General features: G+C 33.2%; 1 protein-coding gene across 1 annotated transcript; it reads left to right on the forward strand.

Annotated features, from left to right (window-relative positions):
• The first annotated feature begins 1,590 nt into the window (after nucleotides 1-1,590).
• LOC140176588 (uncharacterized) lies at nucleotides 1,591-2,366 on the forward strand. The gene is made up of 2 exons (XM_072208114.1): nucleotides 1,591-1,689; nucleotides 1,815-2,366. The coding sequence occupies exons 1-2, from the start codon at nucleotides 1,591-1,593 to the stop codon at nucleotides 2,364-2,366; spliced, it is 651 nt and encodes a 216-aa protein (XP_072064215.1).
• The last annotated feature ends 11,443 nt before the right edge of the window (nucleotides 2,367-13,809 follow it).

Here is a 13,809-nt window from a genome sequence, read left to right on the forward strand (position 1 = left end):
TGGAAATTGAGGAGCTCTGTGAAGCCGAACGAACAGAAAGAAAACAACCTAGGAGGGAGGAAGACAATAAATGGTCAAACAACACTCCACCAAAAGGGATCATAAACTACATATCCGGAGGATTCGCCAGGGGAGGCGAAACAACCTCGGCGTGAAAACGGAGCTACCGCGCAATGCTGGCAATCGAAGGAGCAGCACCCCAGAACAACAAGAACGCTCCTGACCACGAAATCACTTTCAGTCAGGCAGATATATGCTCGGCCGCTCCAAATTTAGACGATCCAGTGGTAATCTCCATCCAAACAGGCGAACTATTGGTAAGAAAAGTCCTTTTAGACCCAGGTAGTAGTGCAAATGTCCTTTTTTACTCTACTTTTCTAAAAATGAAATTATCTGAAAAACTCATGCAACCCTCATCTGGAGAACTAGTAGGATTCTCTGGAGAAAGGGTCCCGATCAAAGGCTACGTATGGCTAAAGACGATGATAGGAAATGACTCATTATCACGAACCGTTGATATACAATATCTGATAGTTGATTGCCCAGGTCCTTACAATATTATTCTCGGAAGGCCTGCTCTGAACATGTTTAGGGCAGTAGTATCTACTTTTTATCTATGTGTTAAATTTCAGGCACAGGACGGCAAGATAACCACACTCCACTCAGACCGCCAACAAGCTCGGCAATGCTACATTGCAAATCTAAAGAAATCAGCCGCTGGACAGGAATTCCAACAAGAAGTCAAAGAAATTCACAACACGAACGAGGTACTATCCCTAGCAGAGCTTGACCTTAGAAGGGACACCCAAGAAAGGCCTCAACCAGCGGACGAGCTCCAGAAAGTTCTACTGACGTCAAAACCGGAGCAGGTCACATACATCGGCCAAGCACTCCAAGGACAAGAAAGATCAGAACTCATAAAAGTATTACAAGCCAACGCCGACCTATTTGCCTGGACCTCAGCAGACATGCCAAGCATAAACCCAAACGTCATTTGCCACAAACTCGCCCTCAACCTCCAAGTGTATAACCTAACAGTACACTGTGATTTCCTCATGGTGGTTCAACAAATCCGAGGAGAATTTCAGATAAAAGATCCCTTGCTAGAGCGGTATTGGCTCATAGCAAAGGATCTCATTTCAAAATTTAGTTCATTCACCATATTACATGTGCATAGAGAAAAGAACGTTAGAGCAGACATATTATCTAAACTTGCTGCCACTAGGGTGGATACACAAACATCAACATTATCACAACTTACACTTAAAAAGCCCAGCATTGAACTATTATCTATAACGAACATTAACCACCTCAACGATTGGAGAACACCTTTCCTTGAGTACATTAATGCAGGTATCATACCTAAAGACGAACTTAACCCGCAACACTTCAGACAAAAAGCAAGTCTCTACACAACACATAGCAGGGGAACTATACAAGCGTGGTATCTCACAACCATTGTTAAAATGCCTAAACAAAGATGAAGCAAAAGAAGTAATAGACGAAATTCATAAGGGCGTGTGTGGAAAACACATCGGGGGACGAGCTCTGGCCACGAAAATCATCCGAACAGGACACTATTGGCCGACCATGAAGAGGGATTTCATAACAAAAGTCAAGATATGCGACAACTGTCAAAAGCACGCCACCATCTCTATAAAGTTGGCCGAAGTATTACACAGTATGGAGGTAAGCTGGCCTTTCCACAGATGGGGATCGATATCCTCGGCCCATTTCCAGTAGCATCATTTCTAAAAAATTTTAGCATACAATATCATTTTAGCTCAGTCGAACACCCACAAACCAATGGGTAGGCCGAAGCTGCTAACCGAGTTATATTGCAGGCAATAAAGAAAAAGATCAATAACGCAAAAGGAGAATGGACGGAGCTAATCTCAGAAATATTATGGAGCTACAACACAACAGTACAATCCACCACGGGTGAAACACCCTTCAAAGTAGTTTATGGGTCGGAAGCATTAATCCCTGTCGAGGTCGGCATTTCCATATTGCGAACCGAGCTATACGACGAACAATACAATATAAACACGAGAAACGCCGAGCTTGATCTGGTTGAAGAAGACAGAGAAATCGCTGCCATCAGACAAAGAGCTAAGAAACAATTAGCAGAAAGAAAGCACAATAAGAGAGTCATGCCGAGGACATTCATCGAGGGTGATTTAGTCCTCGGACGAACAGAGGAAGCTAGACGACCTCCTTCACACGGAAAGCTCGCTGCAAACTGGGAGGGACCATTCCGAGTAGTCAAAGTACTCGAAATGGGGGATTACCAGCTCCAAACACTACAAGGCAGTCCAGTATCAGGAAACTGGAATATCTCATCCTTAAAGTTGTATAGATCGTAAATTGTAAATTTTGCGAATGAAGGTACTCTTTTTCCCCCTTAGAGGTTTTTTTCCCTAAACAAGGGTTTTACCTAAGGAGGGTTTTAACGAGGCCGGACGCCCAAAATATCTATCAAAGTCAATTGACCACGGTCGGTTCTTTACTTCCTATTTCTATCCTATTCTAACCTCGGTTAAACATAAACAAAAGTCACTTGAGTTCAAAACGAACACCAAACATTCACAACTACAGTCAAACTGACCACAACTCGGTCAGCACAAAAACAAAAGGAGTTTTCATTACAAGGACAAACATGTCCAAAACAAACAAGAAAGCAAATCAAGAAGGAGGCACATTCTCATCATGCTCCTCCACAGTACCATCCACCATCAGTTTTCCATCGATCACGATCTTAGTCATGTCAAGTCGGTCACAGTCAAAATCAGGAGCTAACAATGCAATCTGACTAACAGTCCGATCAAAGCCGGAAGAGAACATCTCCATCCCATCTTCCTCCAACTCATGAATCCTTGAAGTCAGTTTCCCTTTAGAAACATCACTTTCCTTAATTTCAGCCTGCAGCAACCGAATCTGATCCCTTAAATGAACCACCTCTTCTTCAGATTCCTTCATTTTAGCTGTGGCATTGACAATAACATCATCTTTTTCTTTGGATGACTTCCCTAGTTTAGCAACCCTCACCTTATATGACTTTTCTAGATCGGCAATCTTATCCACAGCCGCCTGTTGCTCGGCACCAATAAGCTCGGTAGTACGGCCAGCACACATCAAATGAGATGCGACAATCTACAGAATAAACACCAAAGTAAGAAACCAAGTGGCAAAAGGAAAACAAAAGAGGAACCAAAAGAGACATAAAGCAACCTGAATAAACTTCCCAAGTCCTTCCATACCAACCCGACGTGTCATGAGCATGTCACCAGGATACTGAGACACTTTGTCAGACAGCTCGGCAAAAGGAAATTGGTTGCTCCACAAGGAATGAGAACTAGTACCAGGAATGAAACCATGAAACTTCTTCTGACGATCAAATACAGGCTTATTGTCACCCATAGCCTCCTGATCGGCTTCCGATATAACCTCCAAAGAATTATCAGTCTCATCCCTTTTCCTCTTGTACGAAGATGCTGGTTAAGCAGTAGACTGAGCAGCCTGCCCACCATCCTCCTTCGGAGCCCATGAACCACCAACATTCTTCTCTTTTTCTTTTTTCAAAAATGACTGGAACTGAGAAGGATCAAGATGAGGGACTCGTCCACCTACAGATACACAACAAATATTAGAAAACTCAACAACATTAACACAAACAATAATGGGCAAAACATTACCTATATAAGCTTTCAAGCCCTCATTATCACCAGAATCATACAAATGCAAAAGCTTAGGGATAGACAAGCACACCCCGTCAGCAAAACACTCAATCAAGTAATCTAAAAAAGAATCTTCTTTCTCACTCCGCTCAGTAGCCTCAAGGACTTGAGTCGGTTCGGAACACCAATAAAGAGGAAATTTTTCGATAAGTTCATCATCCAAATAAAATGGATACTCAGCTTCCACAGAACAAATCTTAACAAAAAGGGATTTGAAGTTTTTAATAGAAGACCTGTAAAGCAGAAAAAGGGAGCGACCAGGGAAACTGCTAAGACAAACCCACAAACCCTTACGAACCCCCTTCGACTGAAATAAAGAAAAAAATAGCGATAAAGAACACTGAAAAGAAAGGAAGTCCATCAGACACTGAAAGGCACGAAGAAATGCCCAGGAATTTGGATGTAACTGCAAGGACGCACAGTTAAGCTGGGTCAACACATCACACTCGAAAGCGGAGAAAGAAAAATGAACATGCAACTCGATTAGACAGGGCGTGTACATATAAAAGTACTGCCAGTCACCCCTCCTCTCACAAACCCTATCTTCACCGGAACAGGGAAGGAGCTCAATCGACACACCAGAACCACCTTTCACAAACTTCAACCCATCCAGTTCTCGCATTGAGTCAACACTAGTATAGGACGAAGAACGGGTCCTAACATCATCATGCACCTAATGATAGGGGTCATCCTCCTTAACCTCAACAGCTTTCAGTTTTTCTTTCTCTTTTTCTCTCGCCATTACAGGGAAAAGAAACAAGGATAATCAAGAAAAGAAAACTAACCTTTAGAAGTCATGGTAGGTCAAACAAGAAGGAAGAATTCGAAAGAATAGGACGTCGAAAATGCAGCAGAAATTATTACAACCCACTGACTTAGTGGAAAAATAAGTACGATAACCGCCCCAAACCTTGAAAACCCAAACTCCAAAAAAGGGGTAATTAATGAAAGCACGATTCACAAAACACTTTCAAACTTCCCACCAATACTGCCCATATCTCTTCCACAACCCTTTTTATTTTTTAGAAATAAAATAAAAAGCCCAAGTCACAAATACCCAGGCCGAGAACAACCAAACAGTATCCACAATAAGCTTGCCCGTCACCCAAAACATGGAGACAAACAAGCTTGGGGCTATGACGTGTACCCCTAAAATCTCGGCGATTATCCTTTCACCGTAACCGACCAAATACTTCGGAACTAAGGGCAGACTCTAAACGTAACTTGGTCATAGTCACACACAAGTCAGGTATTATCTTCAACCCGTTACTAACAACGGAGCTCGCCAGGAATATCGAAACAAACACAAGAACATAAGCCCTCCACTCGTCTATAAAAACAAATCAAGCAACTCATATGGGACCAGGTCACAAAATACACTCTCATTTATTTATTAGTATTAGTTTCTTGAATACTCTTTTGACTTGAGCGTCGGAGTGCTTTTTGCAGGTGCTCCCGCCGTCGTGTTTCGCAACGTCGAGGTTAGTCCTGAAGGCTGTCCCCCGGACGATGTATAGCTCACCCCAAAGCTAAGCGGTCTCGTTGGGAGCCATATACCTCAGCTGAATCAGAACGGAACAGTTAGTGAAAAAATACAACTTTTAAATATTATTTTATATAACCAATCTTTATTTGCATTTGTATTTCAAAATATATGATATCTTCTTTGTTTATATAATTTGTTAAAGGGTGTTCATGCTTAGTCATGATTATTTTTATTTGAAATTTCAATTTATATATTTCTATTGTTTATTAATTATGTCTGTCAATTCTTTATTATAATATTAAGGGTATTATATACTATTTTGATAGAAACTTAAGTATTCGTGGGATGAGATTAGAATGTTATAATTTTTTTTTTCGTTCTTATAATGACTATTGATATATATATTTTTTAACAATATTATTGTTATATTTTTTTTATGGTCTTGTGCTTCTTATATATACAATACAATTTGTTTTACATTTACAAATTTAGAAAAGTATAAGTAGACAATGAAAATATTAAATAATGTGAACAATTGATATGTTGGACGATGTTCAATTCAATAGGTACATATAATTATGTTCATTATTTTTAATTGGATAGGTATTCTTTTTTATTCGGTTTACTCATATATAGTTAATAATGGATGGATGTTCGTTTAGAGAATAATTTGAGAATGGAGTATTTTTTACTTTATTAGATCAATTCTAGAACCCATTATTTATATTATTCACAAAAATTATTGTTTACCTAACAAAATCCTACGAATTTATAGTGGTTAATATTTCCCTCTCCATTTCTTCGTTTCGTTACATCGTCTTAGACTCTTAGGTAACCGTCTACGAGTAGTGAAATAAAGTATCATGTCCTCTATATTGATTCAACTTCTCGGTAAGTATAAAAATCTACAAGTTAAGATTTCTAAATTTCTGTTGCTTTTTTCCTCTTCTTTTTACGTACTTGGTTTAGTTTGTTCTTTCTCATTTCTTTTCAGTTAGTTCAGTACTTCAGTGTGATTTAATCAATTTTACACGATGACGCATAATGAATGGTTTAAAAATGTGAGTCCTTCGTTCTCAACTCTTACTACAATAAATTCAGATTGAGATCATCTTTAAAAAAACGTTGTCTATAATAAAAAAAATAATACCTTTAATCAAAAGCAATATTTTTTGACAAAACATAACGTTTTTTGGGAGATTGACTATTCGGCCGTTACTTTTGGTCTAAGACAATACTTTTTTGCATCAAAGAAAATCTTTTTTGTAGTAACATTTAAAAAATATTGTCTTTTTGACTAAAAAAACAACTTCATACAAGGATTGTTTTAGAGGACCCAAACATAACACATAAAAAATTACTTTATTGCAACACTTTTCATGAGTTATATTTTCTAATATATAAAGTAGCACTTTTATAAATTTTTTTAAGTTACTTTTTCATATACCTAAAGCAACACTTATATAAATTTTTTTGATTATTTTTCTGTGTTGCCTTTTTAGATATCTATAGCAACACTTATCTAAAATTATTTAGAATTGTCTTTTGAAAAGATATATAGAACACTTTAATAAAATTTAACTATTTAAACTAAATTTAATAGATAGAAAAAAAATAAACTAATAAACTAATATATTGCATATATATTAAATTAAAAAGTTATTTCAAATTCAACTAAATAAATTTTAAATACATATACAGTTGCCAATTCAAATCAAAATACACATAACTAAACAAAAAGATCTTTTATTATTAGTGTGTGCTATATATCCTTTAAATGTCATAAAAATTTAACAAAGATAAAAAATATATTGCTTTAGATATAAAAAAGAGAGAACCTAAGAAAAACTCAATAAGGTGTTGCTTTAGGTATTAGAAAAAGACAACTGCAAATAAACTTAGATAAGTGTTGCTTTAGGTCTATGAAAAAGGCAATTTAAAAAATTTTGGACAAGTGTTGTTTTAAGTATACGAAAAAACAACCAGAAAAAATTTATACAAGTGTTGCCTTAAATATATGAAAGGCAACTTAAAAAAAATTTGGACAAGTGTTGCTTTATGTATTAGAAAATACAACTCGTAAAAAGGGTTGCCATAAAGTCTTATCTAAAGCGTTGTCTTTGGGTGCTCTAAGGCAACCCTTTCGTAGAGTTTTTTTTTTTTTTTTTTTTGTAGAAAAGGTAACATTTTTTGAAGGTTGCCATAAAAAGGGTTCCCTTTGATACACAAAAGCGTTGCCTTAGACCAAAGATAACGGCTGTATAGTCAACCCCCAAAAAGCGTTAGATTTTGTCGGAAACTGTTGCCTTTCATCAAAAGCAACACTTTTTCTTATTATAGGCAACGTTTTTAAAAGATTGTCTCAGCCTGAATTTGTTGTAGTGTCAACTTCTTGGAGATCATCAAGTTTATCCTATACACACAAATATATGATATGCTTATTTTTAGTGATAAAAATTCAACGAAAAATTCCAACAACCTATTATAACTAATAGGAGTAGCAATCTAACACCATTAAAATAACCAAAATATTATAGCCATAAACACAAAATAGCAACCAAATTAGACATAAGAACAAAATAACCATACTTGTGTTTCTAAAATAATTAGAGTTACAACCATAAGCATAAAATAGCCTCAAAGAGGAAAAAATATAGACTAATTTACAATGATAGTCTTGCATTATTGTCACTTTTTTATGCATCTTAACCTTCCTTTCATTTTTAATTATTTCTATTATTATTCTTATAAAGGAGGAAGAAGAAAAGTCATTGATATATCAAGTGTGATCCTTCTCCCAACTAAAACAGCCATAAATATCAACTATGACAGCCATAAAACAACAATCAAAACAGCATATTATGCATGAAACAGCAACCAAAACAGCCATAAAATAGCAATAGAAATATTACAGCCATAAAACAACAACAAAGACAAGAAAATTATAAACTAACTTAAAATGACAGCTTGTATTTCTACATCAAGTATTTTTTCTTTTAGTCCATTCCGAGTTACAACAAACATTTCAGCTTGATTTGGTTTCTCTTTGTTCTCTTTTTTTCTCACATTACAGACTAAAATGGCAATTATAAAGTTATAACATACTAAAATTAGGTAAAAATCACGAGTAGAGAATTTTAACATAAATGTGACCATACCAAATCAACACGCACTCTTGCAAAATTGATTGGCCCCATTTTTGCTTCCATTGTTGCTTCTTGCGATTTTTAGAATTTATAACACATGTTTAACATAAACAATAATGAAATAAAATATAAAAATTGAAAGAGTTATACTTAGTCATATCAAATAATAATAATTAAAATCCTCTAACTCACTTTGACAGTCGGAATACTCCAATATACGATTAGTTTTTGAAATTGTACTTCTGAAATTTTTAAAGGACAATTCACCAACATATATATCCTCAATATTTCCAGAATATGGTTTAAAGTGTTTCTTCTTGATTCTTGTCTTGTAACACTTCCATACTCTTTGAACACCAGTCATTACCCATAGCTGTGAGAATTTTAGAAGAATGAACTTTGACTACAAACACATTGATTTCATCATATCATATGAATAAAAAAATTATAAATATAAGGCATAAACATAAAGATAAATGAAGCTTACATTAATATACTTCCATATGCGCTTTTTGATTTGCTTAGGCACATCTTTCTAATTAGTGTACATCAAGATAATAAAATCATTATTCCTTCTCATTGTTCCAATAAAATTGGTTAAATCTTTCACTCTTTGAGGAGTTGGCCCCACTGATGCTCCACGATCAAAAGTTACTTTCTTCCTTTCTTCCCAAATTCTTGCATAAATCTTTAGGCATCTTGTTTTTTCATGAGTCTTTCTAACCTTTGAAGTATCTAAATTAAAAAATTAACAAGTTATACGAATCTATCTATCTATTCTTAATATATAAAAGTAGATGGATAAGTTTACCCACATTACTTGTAAGACATTTCTTTCCTTCTACTAATACCATGTTAGCAATATCGCTTACTTAGCAAAATTTTAGAATCAACCACTTAATTCTTGCCAAATCAACTATTATTTCCAAATCAACAAAAAAATAAAATATACAAATAAAAAATTAAAAAATACAATACAATAAATTTGTAACTTACAAATATATTGAATTCATATTCCTATATTTATTATATCTTACCGTTATAAACAATACAATAAATTTATAACTCCAACAATTAATTTGTTAATTTTAATAAATAACTCACTAAAGATAATAAACATCCATATTACAAATGTCATAATAATATTATTAATTATAATAAATTTTACGTTACAATTATTCAAATTTCATACTATTTAAACTATTTATATAAGTCTCTTATCATTATTCCTTTAAATAACATCAAATTTAGCACAAGAAATTTATTTTCGAACTACACATCTCAAACTTACTCAATAGAGCATCATTCTTTTAGAACAGAATGATTAGAAATCGAATATCTATCCAAGATCTAATGGCCATTCAATGAGAATCTGATGATCAGGTATGACAAAAAAAACTCACAACATGCATCATACATTCATACTTACTCAAATACCATATACCTAATGATAACATAAATTGAATATTGGAATAGGAAAAGATCTTCCCAATTTTAACAACTATAAACGAAATTGATGACAAATTTGGATGGAACTATGTTGAATGTGAAAAGTGTCAGAAGAAAGCATATAAAAAAAAGAAACAACGACATTTATGGCACATGTAATCAAATACCATAATATCCAACAATAAAGTAACTCTATATACTTTTCATAATCTCATCTATCAAATTATTAGTTACTAACCCAATATTTATTTTAGGTTTAGAATTCAATTAAAGGTTTCAGGTCAAAGTGTTACAACAACTTTTGTACTATTTGATGACGAAGCAAAAAATTGTTGGGCATAACTGCTTCAAACTAGGGGTGGCAACGGGGCGGGTAGGGGTGGGTTTTTGTTCTACCCGATCCCGTCCCACTCTACAATAACCCACATAAAACCCGCCCCACTCCTACTCGCGGGTAGTAAAAGGTTGAACCCTAACCCGCCCCTGCGGGTACCTGCTCCGCCTCTACCCGCCCCTATAATTATTAAAATCTAATAAATTAAATTAAATTTTAAAATTTATATAACAATCATCACATACATAACATAAATTAAAGTAAAATTTTAAATATATACAATATTATCAATTATTTTACTAATTATTTTACATATATTACACATATTATATATTAAAATTATATATTATATATATACCAGGGCGAGTAGGGGCGGGTAACACCTAAACCCAAACCCGGCCCCGCCCCACCCCGCCTAAGAACCTGCCCCGCTAAAAACCCACCCCGCACCGTGGCGGGTAATTATCCGCCCTGAGCGGGTAGGGGCGGGGTGGGTACCCGTGGGTTTGAGTGTTATTGCTATCCCTACTTCAAACCACCAACTAAAACAAATGTAAAAATCAAACCATCAAATAAAAATGTCACTCTTTACAACTCCAATATCCAAATTTTTTGTACTACAAATTATTTTAAATAAAACACCTTTTAAATTTATCCTTAATTTACATATATTTAATTTATTTCTACAAAATATAATAATTTTTAATATTTATTATATATCATCATTAATTTACTACCCCGCGCATTGCGCGGGTCTCATTCTAGTTAAAACAAAAAACAGCAACTATAACTTGGTCAAAAAACAAATAGCAACAAACAAAATTATATCACTTTTTACATGAGCATTTTTTATAATTTGGTCTCCTTTCACATCAAAATTGTCATTTTCATGTTCATCAACATAATCTTTCTCATGGGGATATGAGCATTTCCTCCATCATTCGGAGATGGCCTAGATCTAACATCCTCAGTAATTGGAACTTCAATATGTTCTTCTTCTCTTTCCATATGAATTTTTTGTTCACCCAAAAAAGCCTCAAGAGTCATTACTGGACGCTTTAAGTTATTTTTTGAGTTTGTCAAGTTAGCTGGTTTCTTTTCAGTAGCTCTAGCATCCTTACTAATTGACTCAAAGTCATCTTCCTCTTCTCTTTCCACTTCTACTCCTTCTGTATGCAAAAAAGTATCAAAAGCCATTGCTAGATACTTTGCCTTGCTCTTCATCTTGTTAGGGATTTGTTATTCTTCTAGTTGAACATTACTCCTAACTTGGTTATAGGAAGACCTTAAATGCCGGTTCATAACATTGTCCACAAGTATCTTATTTCTCTTTTCCATTGAATTTTCTCTACTTTGTTTCTCTCTAATTTCTGAAATTTTTCTCTTAGGATGTTGTGCTATCTTCACTTGATTACTTCCTTTATCACCTTTGGATATAAAATTTTGGACTAATTTTGCAGCAGAAGATACTTTCTTCATTTCAGTTTTTTTAACTTTTACATGAGCTTGATACTTTTTTACTAACTTTTTTCTCTTTGAAGTTGCTCCGTTTTTCATTAAGTTGCTGAAAAAAAAAAACATTAAATACTATCAAACACAATTGCATACGCATCTAATAAGAAAAAAAAGTTACAAGAGAATAACAAATATGCAAAACAAAATATTCAGGAAATCAGATTTAAAACTGTAAAAATAAAGCATGAAATGTGACTTATATATCATAAATGTGGGAACAAGTCACTCAAAAGTCTTCGAAATCATATTCTTCATCTGATCCTGTGTAATACTCTTAAAAAAATATACTTCTTTTGCGACATCAACAAGAATTTTATTCAAATCATTCCTTACCAAGTCTACTTCACCATCATCATTAGGTATAAAATGAACCGTTAAATTATCAAATGACTCATTTTCATAAGTAATTTCAGCATCAATATCAACTTGATCACTTATGTTAAATAAATTTCTTGAAACAATCATCATAACATAATATTTATTTTTTATCAAATACATTTTACACATAGAAACATTAGTATACTTGACATGCCAATACAAAAACTCTTCTTCATAGTATTTTTTGTTAAAATGTACGATATGTCAAACCATAAACATCCTACCTAGTTTCATATCAATCATATTTAAACAATGTAACCTTAAAATTTTTATAATTGTCCTTAAAATTTTACATAATGACACGTAATGAATGGTTCAAAAATGTGAGTCCTTCGTTCTCAACTCTTTTATTATTCCCAGGTCATTGTCTTTTTACTGGTTCCTTTTTATGTTTACCTTTGTTTTTTGGTTTCTTTTTTTTACTCTCTTTCATTTACGTTTGGATGATTCTTTTTGTAACTGAACTCTTATTTATTTTCTGCTTATCTTTTGTGAGCCTTCTTTACGGGATCTGGCTATTTGTTTATTTTTTACTAGAGTGATAGGCCTTAATTATTGTTAGTGAGTAGTAGGACAAAAGAGTAAATAGATTGACCAAAATAATGTGGGCCTTTGTTTTGAAGGAAAAAAATTTGTTAGTATTTTTTAAATAGATAATTTCAAAACTTTAAGGTAGCGTTTGTTTTGAGGTACTGAGACAGAGACTGAAAGACTGAAACTCAGTATCGTGTTTGTTAGTTCAGAGACTGGTATTAAAATTTCTGTCTCTGTCTCTAAAATTTCAGTATTTCAGTACTTTTAAAAAGTAGGGACATAGAGGACTGAAATTTTTAGAGATATAGACTGAAACTTTAATAATATTTTATACCTAAAATACTTTCATTTCAATTAATTAATTCCAATTTTATCCTTTGTGCAAATTAAATTAGAGTTTCATTCTTGTTTCAATTTCTGTCTCCTATTTTACACCAAACAGAATACTGAGATTTATTTCAATCCCTGTCTCTTAGTCTCTGTCTCTCAGTCTCTGTCTTTCTGTCTCTGTCTCTCCACCAAACGCTACCTAATGGTTGGACTTTAGTATGAAAATCTATTATAATGTTAGATCAATAAAAAGTCATGAATTATTAATAATGAGAGTAATAAAAAAAATAAGAACTAAATCATGTAATATTTATGTGAATTCTTACTATTAATGTATTTATGGCATAAATTATATGAGAGTATAAATTTATAAAGTATTAAAATTTTATAAAAAAAATATTTTTTTTGAATAAAAATAACTATTAAACAGTATTATTGATATTATCATGGTTATTATTATTATTATTATTATTATTATTATTATTATTATTATTATTATTAAAAGAGAAATTTTTGAAAATTAGTAATTTTTAGTAGTTTTGTTCATATTTTGGTGAATATAAATACTAAATTATTTTTAACAGATAAATTTTATTAATTTATATGTTCAAATTCTAAAAATTTTGAGTGCAAATGGTAATGATTCATGTGTATATGCAAAACTGTAATAAACATATGTGTAAAGTGTATGTTTATTGTGTTCAAAAATTCTATAAATATGAGTACAAATTATTATCGACTAAATGCTGACAAAAAATGATAATACTTGTTAATCATATAACACTGCTCTTATTAAAAATTTCATAATAGTTTTATTAATAAGATTTGCTTTTTTACTTTGTGAATCCACTAAAACTGGCATCCGTAAATCTTGAATTCATAATGTCATACCTTCTATAA

The sequence above is a fragment of the Arachis hypogaea genome, chromosome 12 (genome assembly GCF_003086295.3).
Source record: "Arachis hypogaea cultivar Tifrunner chromosome 12, arahy.Tifrunner.gnm2.J5K5, whole genome shotgun sequence".
Classification (NCBI taxonomy): domain Eukaryota; kingdom Viridiplantae; phylum Streptophyta; class Magnoliopsida; order Fabales; family Fabaceae; genus Arachis; species Arachis hypogaea.

Coding starts and splice junctions, on each gene's coding strand:
- LOC140176588 (XM_072208114.1), top strand. CDS start 1,591: ATGAAGAGGGATTTCATAACAAAAGTCAAGATATGCGACAACTGTCAA. Junction 1,690..1,814: donor AAGTATTACACAGTATGGAG/GTAAGCTGGCCT, acceptor ACCAATGGGTAG/GCCGAAGCTGCTAACCGAGT.